Genomic DNA, 20,878 nt, shown 5'->3' with positions numbered 1-20,878 from the left:
CATCAAGCCTTTTTTTAGCAAACCATTCCAGAACATTCCAGAATCTAGAACATGAGTCAAAGCTCCTCTGAACCGCATGCCCTCATAAATGAGATGGCTACATTCCCGATGGAACTGGCCACATTGGGAGTGCAGGGTGTAGGTTTGCTATGCTCACCTATATCCCTTGGCAATGCCAGGAATGAGGATGGGAATTCCAGATTTGGGAGCTACCCGCTATTTTTAAAGATAACTGGAACCTGTCTGACACTGCAAAAATCTGGCCATCTATTTCTCAAGCGCTTGTTCTTGGTTACATTTGCCAAACTGGTGACAAGTTTTGGTTTTCAGTGACTGCTGAGCACCAGTAACCAGTAACCAGAAACATTTAGACTGGCATCAAGTCCTTCATGTATAAATGACAGTGACAATCCTATACCTTCCTCAGAAGAATATTAGAAAGGATATTGTTCAATTTTCTCTCGCTGGCTCATGGTTTCCACTCTGCTGATAAGTTTTTTCAGTCCTTGAACCCATCGTTTCCCTTCTTCCTCCGACTCTGCCACCAGATCCAGGTTTGTACGACTGCTTGTGAATGTGATAGTGAAGCACCGTTTCTCCGAGAAGCTGCTGCCATGTTTCTTCATCACCTCTGAGCGATGGCCCTCTTGGATGTCCCGGATATCCATCACCGAGACTGAAATAACGGACCAGAGAGATTAGCACCACACTGGCCAGGAATCCTGACAAACAGCAGTCTTAAGCAAAGTTCTCCAGCAAGCAGCCAGCTAGTTCACTGCTCAGCCAATGTCTACCTCATATCCATTATCCTGCCACACCACAAATCCACTCAAATACTCAGCTAATTCCAACCACTTTCCCTCTTTAGTTTAGATATTTACTAATCAACTTATTACATGCCTTCGAAGCAGATGGGACCTGAATCTGGGATTTCCCTCTTTATTCTGAGTAACCCACTGCCAAATCACCCCATTTACCCCCCACCCATGGGTTTCCTCCCACAGTCCAAAGATGTGCAGGTTTAGGTGGATTAGCCATGGGAAATGCAGGGTTAAGGGCTAGGGTAGGGGGCTAGGTCTGGGTGGGATGCTCTTTGGACGGTTGGAGTGTGGATTCGATGGACTGAATGGCCTGCTTCCATACCACAGGGATTCTATGATTGACATGTAACAATTAACACACTGCCCACTAGGGGCACTGCTTTCCCTCTTGGCTGTATCAAAATTAGATGTTAATTATATTCAACTGGCATTAACTGCCCTCAGCTACATTCTGATATAAGGGCAGATGGTTGGGAGCACCAGAGAAGCTCCTAGAGGGTCTGATCCCAGGCTGAACATGGTCCTAACAAGATCCTGACAGCACACATGGAGAGAGTTGTTATAACTGATTGTCATCCTCTCTTCTGTGCCTATGTCCCCACCTGGGTGCCCTTTGAGAGGGTGCATTTTTTTCCCTTATTCATTGGTGAGATGAGGGTGTTGCAACATTTATTGCCCATTCCTAATTGCCCAGAGTCAACAACATTGCTGTGCGTCTGGAGTCACATGTAGGCCAGACCAGGAAAGGATGGCAGCTTCCTTCCCTAAAGGACATTAGTGAGGTGGGATTTTCCAGCCATTGACAATGGATTCATGGTAATCACAGAATCATTGAATCCCTACAGTGTAGAAACAGGCCCTTCAGCCCAACAAGTCCACACTGACCCTTACAGCATCTCACCCAGACCCAACCCATCCCCCTATAACCCACCTAATCTACACACCCCTGAACACTATGGGCAATTTAGCCTGGCCAATCCACCTGGACATCTTTTGACTGTGGGAGGAAACCAGACTACCCAGAGGAAACCCACGCAGACGTGGGGAGAATGTGCAAACTCCACACAGACAGTCGCCCAAGGGTGGAATTGAACCCGGGTCCCTGGCGCTGTGAGGCAGCAGTGCTAACCACTGAGCCACCATGCCACCCCATTAGATTCTTAATTCCAGATATTTTTATTGAACTCAAATTCAACCATCTGCTGTGGCGGGATTGAAACCCTGGTCCCCAGAACATTAGCTGGGTCTCTGGATTAACAGTCCAGCGATAATACCACTAGGCCATTGCCTCCCCATTGCATGCATTGCCCATTGATATACTCAAGGCCTGCTGTTAGCAATGGCACAATTTCACCTCGCACCACTACCAATTTTAAATTACTTTCAAATATTAGATTATTGTTATAGTGCCACCTTTTAATACTGCCTAAACAGTTTAACTTGTTTCTTTTCCAAAAAAAAAGAGCAGATTAGCTGTCTCTAATTAACAAGTGTATGAGGCTCAACTCCTGTGTCCTATAACTGCCCCTGATTTGATATGGTAACAAATGATGCTCATCTAAAAGATGGAAGTTGGAATCTAAAATATACAATTTCCTTTTGGATGTAAAGTTAAAATCCTGGTAGCCATTATGAAAAATGACAGAAAACAGGATTAAATCTCCAGTGTTGTCAGCGTCCAAGCCAATCTCACCATGTGAGCTGCAGTTGTGTGTGGACCTGGACTGCTACTTTCCTAAAGAGAAGGCTGAGTACATTGCCACTTCTTGCATGACATCAAGTCAGATGTAAATGAGATGGATAACAGTCAGTTGAATTGTAAGAAAGGTTTTGAATTTCTAATAGATTTTCTGGATGGATAACTACAAAGGAAATTGATATGTGAAATGCCCATGATGCATGGTCAGAATGTATCAATTTCCAAAAAAGAAAAATAGACAATAATTGCACAAGATGGATATTAACAAAAAGGTTGAAAGCCTCCAAGTCAGTCCCATCATTTAAGTTACTAGTTGTGCTTACATTTCCCAGCTAGACCCATGAACAAGCAACTAGTCTGTACTATCGGTATGCTGTTCTTGGAAAGGGAGATTCTGTTAGAAGAAGAAACAGCTACCTTCAGAATCCTGGGGAGCTTGCATTTCGTTCAGCTTTAAATGGAACAAATGAGATGTTCCTCACATGGCACTGGGAACAAAGGACCGGATGGTGACCAGATTCCATAATAATCATTTACTAGATGGAACAAAGGCTTAAAAGGCAGAATAGTGGTGAAAGGACGGAGAGTAAATCCAGTAATAATCCTCAAGAGGAAATTGGCGTTATATTAATGGGTGAATGAACTCTACAACTGCCAGAAAACAGTTATTGACAATAGGCTGGTGCTGTTTTCGGGAATTAGGAGACAGTGGATGCTGAAACAGTCTTTCTTGATCTGCTTGTCCTGGATTCCATAACAATTCTCAGTCGCTCAATGATGTACCATCATGGGAATACTCACAGGTGGGTGCCTTATTCCTGGACTCACACCAAATGGAAAGTCCATCCTCCTGCAGTTTCAACCGTCGATTTTTCTTCCATGTACCAGACTTGATTTTTTTTAACTTGCTGCCCATTAACATGAATTTTACATCTTCATCGTCCTGCAATCCTGAAAGAGACAGGAGGGTGAAGGTCAAGATGCCGGAAAAAAAATCCGGAAAAAAAACAACACGGTAGCCGGGGATAATAAAGAACTGAACCCAGAAGAGTTAAGGAAAATTTAACTTTTGCCTTGAAAATATGTTTTTCTTTCTTAAAAAAGGACTACCACAGACAAAAAGAAAGACCATGGATATAAATTTAGAGACTGGCAAAGTCTGTGTGGGATTCATAGAATGTTGCATCTGCCGAGTAAAGTGTCAGGGAAATTTAAAAGAGAGAGGGGTAACAAGAAGAAATAACAAGGGCTGACTATCACCAGCTCTCACTGCGCGTTTTGGGAATATGCCAAAAAGATGGTTAAAAACTAACTGCAACTCTGGCCTCGGTGTGTAGTCAGACAAACTGTGTTCATGAACTAAAGTATTTACCTGGGTTTGCGCACTACTGTGTCTGACGGTCAAAATTGAAGAAGCAACCCTGTCATTGAAGTCAGCTCTGTGTTGCAGGTAGAAGGACTCTCTTGCTCTGCATGTTAAAAACCAATTAGCCACCAAGCCATTAAGTGTAAAAGGAAACAGTTAAGAAGGACTCTCTGACTCAGAGCCCTGCCAGGCAGCCATCATCAGAATAGGCCAGAAGGATCACAACTTGCAAAAGCCAAGAATCCTGAAATCAACTGTTCCATTATCAAGGTGTGGTGCTGGATGGACACAGCAGGCCAGCCAGCATCAGAGGAGCAGGAAGGCTGATGTTTCAGGTGTGGACCCTTTATCAGAAATGGGGGAGGGGAAGGGGGCTCTGAAATAAATAGAGAGAGAGGGAGGCAATGACAGAAGGTGGATAGTGGAGCAGATAGGTGGAGAGAAGGCGGACAGGTCAAGGAGGCGGGGATGAAGCCAGTAAAGGTGCGTGTAGGTAGGGAGTTGGGATGGGGGTTGGTCAGTGAGGAGGGAGGGGCGGGTAGGTGGGAGGAAGACAGGTCAAGGAGACGGGGGTGACTGGGGTGGGGGGGGTGCTGGTCTTGGGTTGAGGTCGGGGGTGGGGAGATTTTGAAGCTTGTAAAGTCCACATTGAGACCATTGGGTTGTAGGGTTCCTAGGCAGAATATGAGGTGCTGTTCTTCAAGTTTCGGGTGGTATCGTTGTGGCACTGGAGGAGGCCCAGGATGGACATGTCGTCCAAGGAATGGGAGGGAGAGTTGAAGTGGTTTGCGACTGGGAGGTGTTGTCATTTGTCACAAACCGAGCGTAGGTGCTCCACAAAGCAGAAACATCAGCTTTCCTGCTCCTCTGATGCTGCCTGGCCTGCTGTGTTCATCCAGCTCCACACCTTATTATCTCAGACACCAGCATCAGCGGTTCCTACTGTCTCTGTTCCATTATCAACTTTATACAAATCACCCAGAAAAACTGACCCATATATCTTATTACATTTTTTTTGGATTCATTTCCTAATCCTAACCTGTGCACAAGTGCCTTGTTATCATTTGCTATCACATTTAGTAGCTCAAATTCATTCTTTTGTTAAATCAACAAAAGCCTGGTTAAGTTGGCTCCTCTTAAAATATGGATTTATTTGGTCTGGGAGAAAGGCATTCCAACGGAGGGATCCTTTTTGAAATAATCTTGTTGCAAACAACCATGAATAAAGAAGAGGAGCCAGTTCATCCCTCCTCACCCAGGAGCTTAATGGTGTGGACTGTCTGTCTGGAACTGTAATAACTTGAGAAACCTTGCCTGGGTTCTGCTCAAATATGCAGGGGGATTATTACAGATGCTCATAAGCAGGTGAGTAGGCGAGGAGACAGGTAACTTCACTGTGCCAATGATTCAGTCTATTACCTAACTCAGTAACCAGTTAAATATACAGAGGGTCAACTCTGATTCTATGTTCCCTACAGATCACTCTGATTACAGAGTAGGCAGCTTGGAAAGTTTTAAACACATGCCATGCAATTTTCTGACAACACCTGGAAATTACAGCATATGCTCGAAGGCAAAGTGCCTAACTGAGAGAATGATGCCAAAATGTTACCATGACAAACTGTACATTCATATGGTTTCCTCAGAATGCCTAGACACCCCCAAGACTCCAAAACCACATTTGTATTCAGTATGTAAAATCTGTCAGTGTGATTTGAGCAAATGAACTTTTAGCATTACAAATAATTGCAACAAGCTCCCAAGCCTGGAATATGGACACAATGCCCCATTGATCGAATAGTGCAAGTGCAGAGTCAGGGGACAGAGATTTCTTTGTGCCTGCAGCCAGTGTCCTAAGGAACTGGCACATCACAACTTTCACTGGCATAGTTGGGAAACAGCAAGTTATGAAAGACAATATTTGTTTTCGATCTTATCAGGACACTTGTTCATACCGTTTGACCCCATGCAGAAGGCAGCTGGGGTGGGCTTTACAGGAAAAGACACAATTGAGGATTAGGGGACTGGGTGGAACACGGGAGAATTATTCTCAAAGTTACAGCAGTATAGAGTTTGATGAATTAAATGAGAATCCTTAAACCTTTCTGAAGGCTCCCACTGGGGGAAGGGACTAAAGCTGAGCAGAGTATAGTACAGAACACACAAACACTTCAAGGCTTTGTGTTAAATTAGAAAAACAAATTTTATATTTAATATTAATTTATTGTGACACATCCCAACACTGACTCTGCTCATACGAACTATAATCCCTCCAGCTCAGTGGCATTCAGTTCACACCCTACACCAAAGCTAGAGTCTGTGCCATGGAGGTCTCATTTTCTCCTTGGACTATTTCACTCCCTGTCCTGTCTTTTCTGTAAAATTCTCTCTACATTGCTGCATTTTCTTTCTCTTAGACTGTCTGCTCTCTTAAACCTCATCACTCCACTTTTCCCCTCTATCCCTCAATTATCTTGGTTTTCTCTTTCTTTCCTTGCCTGTCCCCTCTTCCTTGCTCTGCCTTCCTTCATAACCTGAGGTTTAGGGTGAGAGAGGAGAGATGCAAAAGAGTCCACATTTTTTCCCCCACAGACAGCGTGGTGAGTGTCTGGAACGGGCTGCCAGAGGTAGTGGTGAAGGCAAATACAATTTCGTCATTTAAGAAACATTTGGACAGGTACATGGATGGCATAGGTAGGGAGGGATATGGGACAAACGCAGGTAAATAGGGCTGGTTTAATTGCAGGCATGGTCAAGTTGGGCTGAAGGGCCTGTTTCCATGTTGTAAACCTCTACGACTCTTTAACCAAAGTCCCCTCTTTTTTCTCAGAAACTTAGGGTTGGATCTTTATAGTCTGTGACGATGAGTTAGAGTGTCGGTCGCATAGTGAAAACTGCATTCAGATGGCATCACTGGATCCCCACAGCTCTGGGACATGACCAAAGGGAAGGTGAATGGGGAGGCAGGGGTACTGCTGGCATTCCATCTATCTCCAATGAACAGATTTAATGAACTGCAGAATGAGCTCACCAAGGTAATAGCAAATCCCCAGCTACTGGTCCAATTGAGAGGCACTTGGTGAACAGCTAAGGTGTGGAGTGTCCGAGACAACAAGGTGCAGGGCTGGATGAACACAGCAGGCCAAGCAGCATCATAGGAGCAGAGAGGCTGACGTATCGGGCCTAGACCCTTCATCAGAAAAGGGGGAGGGGAAGGGGGTTTTGAAATAAATAGGGAGAGAGTGGGAGGCGGATAGAAGAGGGATAGAGGAGAGGATAGGTGGAGAGGTGCAGTGGGAGAGAGATCCCTTGAGGTTTGTCCGGAGGGAGGAGGGTAACTTCTTCAGGTTAGGCATCCTTAGAAGAGGCTTCGCAGTGGGGTTAAAATTGAATCAGAGATAGTAGGAACTGCAGATGCTGGAGAATCCGAGACAACAAGGTGCAGGGCTGTGGTTTTCACGAATAACAAGTGCTGATGGACACATTCCTCAGTTTGAGAAACAGAAAATTTAAAGTTAGCTGCTCAGCCAGTGACTCAAGACTCTCCATTACTGGTTCCGTGAGGTTGGAATTTCTCACCACTGGGGAAGGTGGGATGCTCAAAAGGGGTGTCACCTCCTGGTCAGGAAAAGGGCAGAGGAGAATGGGGCAGGGCTGCAAGGGCAAGACAGAAGACACTACGCAATGAGTAGGGTGACACCCGCCCCGTCCCCACCCCCACACCCAGCCCTGCAAATGACAGACTGCCTTTAGTGGGAAGGTGGTCTTGGACAGGAATGCTCCAGTCTATAATGTACTGATGCTTCACAGCCCAGGGCAGTTCCCTATCTGCAAAAATTACAGTCACGGTCACCCAGAACCTTTCCTTATTTGAGTCAGTCCAGAATCTGCCAACGGATCAGGTAGGAAGGGGGCTGCATCTTGCAGCGCCCTATTCCAGAGGAATGGGGTCTCTGTACATTTTGGTTCAATAATCCCATGCAGTCACAGAGGGCAATGGAGTTGGTCACCATTGATGGATTCCTTCAGGTCCTTAACTGTAGTCATGCAGCTATCAAGGTACTGAGAGCAGGCTGGACAGATTCCTGAACAGAAGAGACTTCCATTCAAATGAAAACAGAAAATGTCAGAGAAGCTCAGCAGGTCTGGCAGCATCTGTGGAGATAAAGCAGAGTTAATGTTTCAGATCCAGTGACCCTTCTTCAGAATTGAACAGTGATCACAGCACATATGGTTCGCCACTATGCCTTTGGTTCCCAGGCAGCAACTGAGAATTCCTTTATCATGGAGACTTCCAGGTGCTAAACTACTTCAGGTCAACATCACTTATACTCATGGATCAGAATTCTGAAATACTATGGACATTTTTAGCTTGTACCTCCAAAAAGTGCTGTTCTTAAGTAAAAAAAAAGCTAGTTTTGGCTATAGCAGCCATGGATATAAATTAAGTGGTTACAGGAATGGTGGGGTTGAGGACTTTATTTTTAAAAACGGGAAGAACAGCAGATCACAGCTGATTTAAAGAAGTGAGGTCAATGTTACCTGAAGAAGTGCCTAGGTGGATATATTAAACAGGTGATGGATATATTAGTTAAGAATTAATTTGTACATACATACAGAGAATTAGTAATCAATGGGGTGAGAGTTTTATGAGTGTAGCTAACGGAAATAAAGCCCTCCTATAAAAGTATAAATTCTGCTCACATACACAGTTATCGTTTGCAGTATAACATTGGCCATAGAAGACGGACAAGTCAAAACAAAGTTTTGGGGTATGACTACCCGTCCAGTTTCCGAAAGTGAGCCTCATGATCAATGGAAGAATGAAGTTACAATGTGAACCTAGGTCTGAAAGGACAACTATAACTAACAGAAATGTTTCTGACAATTTTGAGAAGGAAGAGAGTTTAGGATTTATCATAAGTAAATGAATGTCAGAAATGCTTAAAGTGTAGTCAATTGATGTTTCAGATGTGATTCAAAGTAACATTATTGAAATAACTCCACGGAGGCTGATATCCTGTCACAAAGTCACCACTATTTACATGTGGAGAGTCCTTGACGCTGGTCCAGTTTGGTTAGAGCCAGCCCTCAGAGTGAGCAGAACCTCTGACACTCCTGTTTATATCTATCAGCCAGGGCTCCCTGATTGGACCAGGTTAACAACCCTAATCAAGGAACTCATATTCTACGATGTCCACCTGGCTGATCTCATTACAGTAACTACATCCCTGCCCCTCTGAGTCAGAGGACATAGGCCCATTTTTTTATGTAGCTCCTCCTGGGGTGCTTTAGCACCGGGTCAGGTTCCTCCAAACTCGGCCTCTGATACAGACAGCGTGTAATGCACAGTAATTCACCTCTTGCACCCTGGACGTCTCAGAAGAAATTCATTCTCTTCTTCAGGTGGCAACATCCGCTGTGCCCATCTCAAATTCTGAGGTACCTTCAACGGTTTACGTGGAGGGAGAATCCACACGTTCCAGAACAGTCAGAAAGGCAGTCAAGGAGCCGGGTATGCTTTGCTCCTGCACTGTTTGCGAGATTGCAGCTTTCATATGGTCCACATGCTTGTTCAGGACCATGGCACCTGCCCAAACTTTATATTTCCCCAAACCTGTCCTCACATCGTCCATGCCTCTTACCCATGCAGGGCCATTCCAATGGTTCCTACACCAAACCTCATCCCCTGAAGTAAACTGTCTCTCTTGTTTAGAGGAGTCTTGTGACTGGCATAGGCGCTCCTGATGCCATTTCATTCAGCTCCCCCAGGTCTGGGAAATCAGATTTAACCTGGTGTGGAGTCTTCTCCTCATTACAACTCTGCTGGAATTATCCCTGTAGGTGTATGTGGGGTGGTCCAATAATCAAACAGGAACGGACAGTTTGGTAACTAGTGAAGCTCTCCAGGTCCAAAAAAGTTTCAGTTCTTGTTGCGACGGCATTATGGTTTTCCCCATCACCACCAGCTGTTTCAGTTTTGCCAGGGCCAGATCTTTGTGTCCAAAGTCTGATATTGTCAGTTGTGACTAAAATTTGTGCAGAAAATTTCAAACCATTATGGACTCTTCCAGTTGCAGTATCACTGGTGGTGTGTCTGCCAATGGGAGGCAGCTCAATACATCTACATTTGCAACTTGGCCTCCCAGACAGTGTTCCAACTTGTAATCATACACACTTAGTATTAGAGACCAACGCTGAATTCAGCCTGAAGCTAAAGGCACCATTGCCTCGCCCTCTTTAAGTAGGCCTAGCAGGGACTTGCAGTCTGTTAGTATTATAAATTTGGGTCTGTAAAGATAGTGGTGGAACTTCCGGACTGCAAATATGACCACCAAACCAGTCTTCTCTATCTGGGCGTATTTATGCTCTGCATTAGCCAAAGCCCTGGATGCATACATTATCGGGCATCCCTCTCCATTGCACACCTGTGAGCTAATACTACCCCAATGTCATATGGGGCGGCATCGCACGTCAATACCAAATTTTCCTTGGGATCATAGTGTGCAAACACCTTAGAGGATGATAGCTATTTCTTCAATCCCTGAAAAAGTTTGACTATGCAACCATTTTCAAGACTGACCCTTTAAGAGCAGATGCAAAGGTGCCAGGATGGAGGCCAGGTTACGTATGAACTTTCCGTAATAATTCACCAAACCAAGGAAAGACTTCATCTCCAATACTCATATTGGAGCCTGGACACCTTTGACTGCCCTCACTTTATCTTCCAAAGGGTGTAACCTGGTATTATTGGCTATGTAGCCTAAGCAGGTCATTTGGGCTGTCTGGAACACTCATTTTTCCCATCTAATACATATGCCCACCTTGGAAAAACATCTATCCAAGGTCTCTAAGTGCTCCTTATCGGTCTTCTCTGTTATTAGCACATCATCTAGATAAAATGGAGGCCTAGGGTAGTCCTTGCAAAATGTTGTCCATCATCCACTGAAAAATTGCACAGCCTGACGATCTCCAAAAGGCAGTCTCATATAGTGGTACAAGCCCTTAGAGGTATTAATTGTAGTATACCTCTGGGAATCCACATCTAATCGCAATTGCAAGTAAGCATGGCTCATGTCCAGCTTCACAATCGGTACAACCAGTGCTGCCCGTTCCACAAGCTGGACTGGTTTGATGATTCCTTCGCTTTCCAGCTTCTTGATTTCTGCTTCTATTTTCACACACAAGGCAAATGGCACTGGGTGGGCCTTGCAGAATCAGGGAATTGCTTCCTGGTCGACATACAAGATGGCCTTGGCTCCTTTGATATTCCCAGATCTTCCTGAAAGGGTTCAGGATATTTAATTCGGACTTCAAATCAGGCAGCCAGCCATTTTTTAACCAAAAAGTGCTGAGCCAATCAAGTTAAATCTTTCTCAATCAATTTCACCCCATCAGGCTTGAGCCTGAGCCATTTACCACAATCAGTGGTAACTGAACTGGCTGTTTCTCATAAGAGACCAGAACTGAAGTTGTACCCTTAATCTGTAAAGGCTCCCCGATATAGGTTCTCAGTCTCACCAAGGTCTTGCACAAACTAAAGGGTTGGAGGCCAGAGCAAATTTTGTTAAAGACCGGTTCTGCCATCGCTGATACAGCCACGCCAGTATCGTCTCCATTGAAACCGAGTGATCATTCAACTGGACATTTATTTTGATTAGTTCTGATCTGGATGTTGCTAAGCAATTTAACTGTTCCAAACCAGATGTAGGTGCACTTGCCAGGATGTGCATTCTCCTGGGTACTGGTCTAGGAGTTTTCTTAGGCAGTTTAGGTCTAGTGAGACTCTTTTTCTGTCTTGAGTCCGCCTACCAGCAGCAACGACAATGGCCTGCCATCCTGGTTCCTTAAGAAAAAGTTAACCTTTTGGCCGAAGCTTGGCTTTAATTTTCAGGTGATAACAATTTTTTTTAAATAACTGGTTATTCCTTTTAAAATGGCCAGAATACATTTGTGCTAATAAAATTGAGTGTCCAATGAAATATCCTCATTATTAATTAGGCTATCGATAAAGAAAACACAGATGAAACTGAATCTGGAAAGTCTGTGAATTTGCAGTTCACGTGATCAGGACATTATTGTATACCTTTAAAACAACAAAATTTCTCCACTAAAGAAATTAAAGCAGTGTTATGGATGACAGGCGGTGGAAATTTAGATGACAGTCAATCATGTAAAAATTACAATAGCAATTTGCCCATTGGTCATAGATTAAACTAGTAAAGGATGCAGGAATAAGAGTTGTGGAGTATGATAATCTCACTGAAGAGATAAATGAGAGATGTTAGATTTGTAGAGATATTAAAGGACACTGGCATGGCTATAGGAAGTCTGCCCTTAACAAGAGATTTCAAAGAAGTGGTGGCTCTGTATTTAAAGGTACGTAATAAGTTGATGTCTGCTCATATGTATGTACACTAGCAATGCCCATAAAAGAATAAAGAAAAATCTTAGTAACAAAGCAGTTCTGAGTTTATTGTCAGAGGTGAGCAGGGTTTAAGATGATTTGGAGTACAGGGAAGAAACAGACTTATCTTCACATTCCAGGATGATCTGGGAATAAAATATTGAGCTTTAGCAGATGGCAGCAGGACCCATTGCTATAGTTATGTGGCTATACCAGTTGTTCACCATACCCTTTCATGTCTGCATCCATTAGACTAGATGGAGCGGAGATGATGACCATACCAGAGGGAGTGGCTAGGGTGAGGGCGTGTTGTGTTTTTATTGGGGATGAGGACATTGAGGGTGTAGCTGAGCAGAAGGCCAAATAAGTCAGCATGCTGGACCGAGCAAAAAAGAGGAAAGGTTGTCAGAATAAAACAAGAGACTGAAGACAGTGCCTCTTACTTGGAAAACATATTACAAAAACAAAAGCTACAAACAAACTGTTGCCAGCACCACCACTGACTCTGCAGTGACATGCAAAAGACTCACATGAAATTCTGAATACTCCAAGTGTACATCCAGAATTCCAGGAATTAAGGCACATGATTTACCAGGGTGCAGCTTCACAGATGAAGTTGGCATCAGGTGCATGCAATCTGGATCTCATGCTTTCTGCTGCCTCAGGTACTCATGTAAACTATCATTTTCTTTGACTAGTGGAGATAACATTCCCTTAATGTAATCCCTGCGAGTTCATACCCGCTTCATTAGCAACTTTCACATAATCCATTCTGGCAGCAATTAAGCTCCATGTTTTAAAGAGAATTACAATGAACAAAGTAATTTCAGCAAAAGCTTCAAGCTGCACGAATGAAGAGTTAGCTCACTTAGATTGGTTAGACTATATTTCCCAAATGGTTTCTTTCTCTGTCCCCCTTCTCTCCTCTTGGAGAGATGTTAGTAAATTTTGTAAAATCTCTTCTCGGAACAAAACAGGAGGCCATTCAGTATCTTGTACCTGCTTTACCATTCAATTGCATCAAGTCTGATTGGCTGTTTCTTAACACTACCTTGGTTCAATAATCCTTAATACTGTTGTCTAACAAAAAGTCATAGGATTTATCCGGATTTAAAATATTTTTAAAAATTGCTTGGAGGAGCTTCAGCTCAAAGTTACTTTCCTGTCCCTTGGCTGATGGTCAATGAGTGTCAAGTGGAGCTTTTGGTCACAACAGACAGGAATCAAACTGTCTTCATAACATGCACACACAGTCCAGCACATTCTCTTGTCTGGCCCAAGATACTGAAGCCAATTAAAGACTTTCTCCTGTCATCAATTAGGCCAATCAATCCAAAACTGACCTGGATTCAAACACTGGTCTTTTCCCTGTTTTGCATGGGTCCATTCTGCCTCAATCAGTACCTTTAATCCCAAAAGAAGAGCTTTTTAAAAAAAATTTTCATCCACAGGACATGGGTTCACTGGTTGTGCCAGCAATTAGTGCCGGTCCTTAGTTTCACTTGGAGGTAGTAGTGAGCTGTCTTCTTGAACCACTGCTGTCTATGTGCTGTATGCAGACCCACAATGCTGTTAAGGAGGGAATTCTAGGATTTTAAATCAGTGACACTGAAGTAATGGCGATATATTTCCAAGTCAGGTTGGTGAGTGACTGGGAGGGGAAACGCAGGTGGTGGTGCTCCCAGGAATCTGCTGCCCTTGTCCTTCTAGATGGAAGAAGTGGTCATCAGTTTGGAAGGTGCTGTCTAAAGGATCCTTGGTAAATTTATGCAGTGCATCTTGTACATGGCAGTCGAAACTTATACATTTAGAAAAAGTACCCATCACTTTATTTCGGTTTGAGTTGTTCTCAATCTGAATAGGCCATCAAACTATTCCAGTGTTCTATGTAAACACTTGGATCGGAATGATGCTCAGAGGCAGTAATATCCACCTACGGTGGAATCAGTTTCGGCAAAGCACAGGCAATTTATTTATTGCAACAGTCTAATCAAGTTGCAATTACACACCCACATAATCACACAGTCTGGAGGCCCAATATAGCTTGCAACTTTTAGAAAGCTTCTGGGGTCTATTGGTTCAATGGACAGTCTCCAAGCCCTTTAACTTTAAAAAAAATCCTATGATGGAATGTGGGCATCACTTTAAGGCCAGCATTTGTTGTTTATCCCTAAATTGTACTTGAACTGACTGGCTTGCTAGACCATTTCAGAGAGCAATCAAGGGTCACCACATTGAACATTAATTCTAATACAAATCTTACATCCTCCATAACTTATAGGTCCACATGCAATGGAGCCTACAGACTCTACATAATCTGCAGATCCTATAACCTTAATAAAGTCTACAGACCCAGGACATAGATCCCAGCACTTGAACTGCCAGTACATTTTACCTGCTCAAATTTTGGTCATTATTTCATAAATGAGCATAAGAGATGACCTGTAGGAATTTGCAATGTCCTGTTACTCCTAGCCTAGGAGAAGACAGGGCAACAGCAAAAGATCTGCGGTCAGAGATGCTAATGACAACAACATCAATATCAGTTTCAAATGCTGCTGTGGGGCATCACCACCATCTACATAAGGCCTTTACATTCTAAGCATCTTAAACTCTCAAATGTTGATTGCACCAAACAGAAACAAAGTCAAGAGCACAAACTGAGTGAGCACAGGTGCAGCCTTATCAAATGAAAATGGAAGTTGGTGATTTAGGAATTGAATGTCAAAATTCAAGGGGAGACTTTTGGATACCACTTCAATTGCATACCATTTACAGACCAAGGACTCAAAGGGATGTGGGGATAATGGGGGAAAAAGGCACTGAAGCAAATGATTAGTCACGAATGGTAGGCTCAGTGGGTTGAACCGCCTATTCTGACAGCTATGTTGCATGGCACTCAATTCCTCATTGTCTTATAAGCATAAAGCAGCTTACCAAAGAACCAGCCTCCAAAATGGAGATGTTTACTGTCTCATTAGGACACCACAAGCATCAATAACAATGTCCCGAATCTAAATTAATCCAGAAAGTAACTTGCCTATTCTTCAGGAGCTGAAACAGAATCTATGGCTCAATCATGCTGTCTGGGGTCATTGTGAAATGGTGCCAAAGGAGAATAGCATTCCTTACATCATGTGAAATGATCTCCCCAAGAAACAAGGGGTGATCATTCAGCCCTTTCACACCTTAGTTATGTGATTGGCATCTTAAATCTCATCTATACCATATCTTAATCCTGTTTTGCTCAATAATCTCCGAAATTTGAAATTTTTCAAATGACACCAGCCTCAATAGTTCGTTGCGGTGGGGTGGGCGGAATACCACAAAATACCACAACCCATTCTGTGAAGAAATGCTTCCTTACATCATTCCTGAATGACCCAATTCTAATTTTAAGATTATGACCCCTGATCTTGGAATTAGTCATCAGAGGAAATGGCTGTTTTTTGTTTCAATTTGCCCTGACATACCCTTTAATTATAAAGCACCACAATTAGATCAGCCTTTAATCTTCTGGACACAAGGGAACATAACCCTAGTCAATGCAACATGTTCTCATAATGTCACCTATTTAATGGTGGGATTGTTGCAGTGAATCTGTGCTGCATTCCCACCAAAGTTAATAAAGCCTTCCTGAAGGCCAGTGCCCAGATCTGAACATTGTGTTCTAAATCAAATCTAACCAGTGCTTCATAAATGGGATCAGAATCTCCACTCTGCCACATCCTAGCCCCTGGAGAGAAAGGCCAACATTCCAGGGGCTTAGAAAGCCATTTTTGCCACTATCTACTGACAGTTTGTGATCTCTGCACATGGAAATCATGGAAATTTCTCAGTCATAGCTCCTAGCTTTTTAGCATTTAGAAAATGCATTCTTCTCTCTTTCTTAAAGTCCAAACTGGATCATTTCTCATGTTCCCAGATCAAACTCCAGCTGCTCCAGATTTGTCCATTCAATTTATTCTCCTATGTTACAATAGTATTTCTATTTCAAAAGTATCCCATTGGTTGGAGTATGTTTATAGAAACAAGACTTGTTCTTAAGACAACATCACTTAGCAACTTTGTTCCCCTGTACTTCCTGCATCACCTAATATGGCATTTTCTGCAAACTTGGATTAAAAACAGTTCCCCAGTCCTTCATTTAACAAACAGTACAAATTTGCAGTGCCAGTGTAAATCCTTGAGGAACACCACAAATCACATCCTCAGTTTGAGTACATTCTCCTTACTCCCAGTCTAAGATGTTCAGCAATCTCTCATCTTCCCGAGTTCTCCATTACAGCAGTTGTTCACTTGCAGTGAATCTGTTAAATTTACTTCTTAACTTTCCTCATTTGAGTGCTTTATTCTCACCCTAAAAATGCAAGGTAAATATCTAGCAAGTCTTCAATTTTCTGGTTAACAAATCACCTTTGTCTTTAAAAGGGTCAACATTACACATGTCCTCCCATTTCCACTTAATATACTCAAAAATATTCCAGGCCTTATCTCCAAAAGATTTTTTCAGATCTTGGTAAGTTTATTATATGTTCTCAGTCTGCATGGCCTTTCTTGATCTTTGCATCTTCCTGTTAATTGACTTTACCTCAAGAGTTTTTGCTGTCAGGTCATGTACCCATCTAGATCATCCTTTCAAAGCCGTAATAACTGCCTTTGTTAGTATTAGCGCCTTTCTCCCCTTCCCTTACCTCATCCTTATAAATTGACTTAAATTTATTTTTAGTGATGCTCAACTGGTCACCTGCTTTCATAGACAGAATATGATGTAGTGGCTTTCAGTTTAAAGTGTTTTCTGTTCACTGGTTTTACCTTTTATGCTCCATACATTAATGTAGGACAGAACTCACAGCACGGAAAGCATCCATTCAGCCAATTGGTCCACACAGTGTTTACGTACATCACAAGGCTCCCTTCACCATAAATCATCCCATTCTAGCAAGATATCATTTGATTTCTTTCTCTAGCTTTCCTTTAATTGTTTCTATACAAATATCATTTCAAATCTTCCAGACGGTAACCAGGACTACATTCTCCCCACTTCTGGATGAAGAGTTTGTTCCTACATTCCATTCTGGATTTATTTTGCGCACATTGCCCCAAAAGCAGAAACCTGTTCCCCACAGCTACTGTCTCAAATCCCTTCATCATTTGAAAGGCATTGATTGGACCATGCTGGAGAAAGAAATCCCAGCCTTTAAGCTTTCCTGTTGGTTCTAATTTCTCAAAAAATTCCTACAATATTTTTAACACCTTCTACAGTGTCTCTGTACTGTATTTTGTTTGCAATGTGGGAATTAGGAGCACTCGCAGCACTTGGGAAAAGCAATGACTGCTACCCTGCCCTTTTGCCCAGATGCAATTTTTTTTTCACATTTTAACTTCATATTTTTATTACTCCAGTTGGATTTGATTCAGTGGTAATGTAATAGTCCCAGACTATTAATCTAGAAGTCCAGGTTAGTGCCCTGTGGGTAGGGTTCAAATCCCAGTTACTATGGTAACTGGTTGAATTTACATTTAATTAAGAAATTTGGAATATAAAGCTAATGGTGACTATGACTGTCATCAAAAGTTCACTAATGTCCTTTCGGAAAGAAAATCTGCCATCCTTACCTGGTCTGACCTACATATGACTCCAGACCAACAGCAATGCGGTTGATTCTTAACTGGCCCATAAAGTGACCAAGCAACCCTCTCAGTTCAAGGGCCAATTCGGGATGGGTAACAAATGCACACATCCCATGAAAGAATCTGCTAATTTTCTCTGAACCTGAAAAATTGATATTAATTCTATTTGACAATCTAAACTTTACTTTTGTCACTTTTTCTAATCTTAAAGTTATTTTCACTCATTTTGTATTTCTACCTGGACCCTATCTGTGATTGGTTCATTGTCCTCGGCAGTGCCCTCTCTCTCTCTGGAGGTGGTGATGGGGAAACAGGAGACCTATTTGTTGACCTGAATCCTGACACTATTAAGAAAAGGTGGTGACATTCTCCTTCCTTCAGCATTTTACCACACTCTCCATTCACCGTCAGGACAGTGTAACTAGAGTCATTGCTGGCTGGGACGTGAAGAGGCTTCAAATCTTGGTAGCAAGATGAGGGGAGGGAGAGAAGGCATTCCTGCTCATCCTCCACATTAAACACTAATCCCGGGGGAACAGATTTCCCTTTATACTGGTCTGCAGCCTACAGATTTAGCCTACACACACCACTGAGCCAACAGCTAACACTGCATGGACAGAGACATTCCGCCTTGATGCTCTCGAAACAGTTAAGGAGTGTGCATTTAGGTAGCGCCCCTTCATACTCGTGGGCGTTCCTAGTGGACTTTATCCTAACAAAGTACACAGCGATTCTCGGCTAAACTCTCAGAAATGTTGGCGTTTCTGAGGTGAAGTGGCTTCCAGCCCGACACAGGTAGGACATTGTGGTCACAAATTGGACAGGGAGCTCGCTCCTTGCTCCGAATGCGAAGGTTTTTGGAGACAGACACAATCTGTGTTTAATCCGTGCCCCTGGCCCCCGCCAATTATTCCTGGGTCGGACACATTCCTGCCGTTCCCTCAACAAATACCCACTCTGCCCGTCCCATCCTTACCAACTTTCCTGAAGGCTTTCAGAGCGAGTTTATTGTGATCCGGCTCCGGCAGCTCCGTGCCCCTGGATCTGGTGCCGATCATGGTCTGCTTTGTCCCCGCCGCCTTTCTGCTCGCTCCCGGGGTTGCTGAGCTCCGAGCCTGGGACACAGAGCCGGCCTCTGCCGGCCTGGGATGGGCTGCTGTCTCTCTTTCTCTGTTCACGCCTTGCTGACCTCTGTCTCGGTTCCTGCAGCTCGAGGAGTTTCTCTCTGCTCAGTATCTAGCTACTAGCTGCTAGCTGCTCCCAGCTACGCTACCCTACCCTACCCTACCCTACCCTACCCTACCCTTCCCTTCCCTTCCCTTCCCTTCCCCACACTCTCCTCCCCTTCACCTTCTTGCCTGAAGCTAGAGCCTGGCTCCTCTCGTCGACCCTTCGTTTATAACCCAGGAATTCAACTCATGTGACTTTCACCCTCTATATAAGGAAAGGGGACGTTGTCAAACGTGGTAAAACTGGAAGGAAATGTTAATAAGTCCCCTTTAATTACTGAATGCTGTCATTCACTCAGGGATGTGAAGGGCAGCTCATTGGCCGGATGCCATGTCAATATTTTCGTTCGTGTTTAAGCCTGTAGTCTAGTGCTCAAACCCTCCCTGGTTGGTGCCCTGTTCACTTTACTTACCTCCAAGCAGTTACTGTGGCCAGTGAAAATTACCACTCATGAACTTTTTCTTTTCATAAGTTGCCTTGCTCGATAGCTTATTGTGTCCTTTTTGAATTTGGTTTTCTTCTGAATTTAGATTTCTCAACTATAGCCAGAATGCTGTGAACAGTTCTGGTCCCCTTATGTCAGGAAATTGGCATTGGAGGCACCCCAGGGAAGATTCACAAGGCAGTGCCAACTAAGGAGCATAGTCATTGAATCACAGAATTGTTACCTCCAACTCATCGTGAAGTGTGCAAGATTCTTTGCAGATTTGATGGGATTAATACAGAAAGGTGGTTTCTATTACAGGAGGTCTGGGACCAGAGGGCATAATCTCAGATTGCTGAGTCACCTGTTTAAAACAGAAATGAGGAGGAATTTCTTCTCGCAGAGTGTAGTGAAACTGTAGAATTCTTTGCCACAGAGGGCTGTCAAGGTTAGGTAATTTAGTAATTTAAGGCTGAGATAGAGAAATTATTAATCAGGAAGGGAATCAAGAAAAAGTGGATCTGAAAATGATCAGATCAAACGTGACCTCATTGAATGGTGAGCAGAGTCAATGGGCCAAATGGCCTACTTGTGCTGCTACATTTTATGGCCTTGTGATGTTTCAGTCCCAAAAGTGCAGGACCAAAAGTTTTCATTTTTTGTCTCCACTTAGTAGTACTTAAGAGCAAGGCAGCTTTAAAGTGAGATTTGAAACAGAAGTGGGTGTTGTGTGAGAAGCTGGTTTCAGTAGTAGGAGTTCTAGTAGCCAAAAGAGCAGATGGAAAATGAAAAACAGAGAGGTGAGAATTTTTGTTTCACTCTGAAAGTTAAGATGACAAACTCGAGAAAATTTTCAATAATAATTTTCAAAGGAAAATTAACTATTTTGTAGGTATAAACATGATGTGGAGTTGCTGGTACTGGACTGGGGTCAACAAAGTCAAAAGTCACATGACACAAGGTTATAGTCCAACAGGTTTATTTGAAATCACACGAGCTTTCAGTGCAATGCCCCTTCATCAGATGAGGTCTGTGTGTATAAACAGGAAAAGTATTGGTCATGCTCTGGGTAGTCAGACGAGCATATCTTTCAAAGGGCCAGGACAGGCATCAGGGCTGATGCAATGCCCTAATTCAAAGTTCTGGCTTACAGTGACTTCAAATCAATGGCATAAGAAAGAAGAAAATTATTAATTATTTTAAGAATGAATTCAGGACAAATTATTTTCCCCAAAGTGTGGTGAGATTATCAAACTGAATTGAGGTGAATACTGTAGATATCATCATAGGGAAACTT

At 43.2% G+C, this 20,878-nt stretch overlaps 1 protein-coding gene across 1 annotated transcript in view; it reads right to left on the bottom strand.

The window, feature by feature from the left end:
* LOC109933642 (1-phosphatidylinositol 4,5-bisphosphate phosphodiesterase delta-3-like) overlaps positions 1-19,180 on the bottom strand; it is a 59,079-nt gene extending 39,899 nt beyond the window's left edge. The window contains exons 1-3 of the mRNA XM_020532665.2: positions 18,904-19,180; positions 3,322-3,471; positions 448-676 (exon numbers count right to left, since the gene is read on the bottom strand). Coding sequence (XP_020388254.1) covers positions 448-676; positions 3,322-3,471; positions 18,904-18,985 — 461 coding nt within the window. The 5' untranslated portion in view covers positions 18,986-19,180. The remainder of the gene's footprint in view (positions 1-447; positions 677-3,321; positions 3,472-18,903) is intronic.
* Between the last annotated feature and the right edge of the window lie 1,698 nt (positions 19,181-20,878).

This window comes from Rhincodon typus, chromosome 30 (genome assembly GCF_021869965.1).
Source record: "Rhincodon typus isolate 14 chromosome 30, sRhiTyp1.1, whole genome shotgun sequence".
Taxonomy (NCBI): Eukaryota; Metazoa; Chordata; class Chondrichthyes; order Orectolobiformes; family Rhincodontidae; genus Rhincodon; species Rhincodon typus.
The sequence above is the reverse complement of the archived record's forward strand: the minus strand, read 5'-3'. Positions and strand labels throughout refer to the sequence as shown.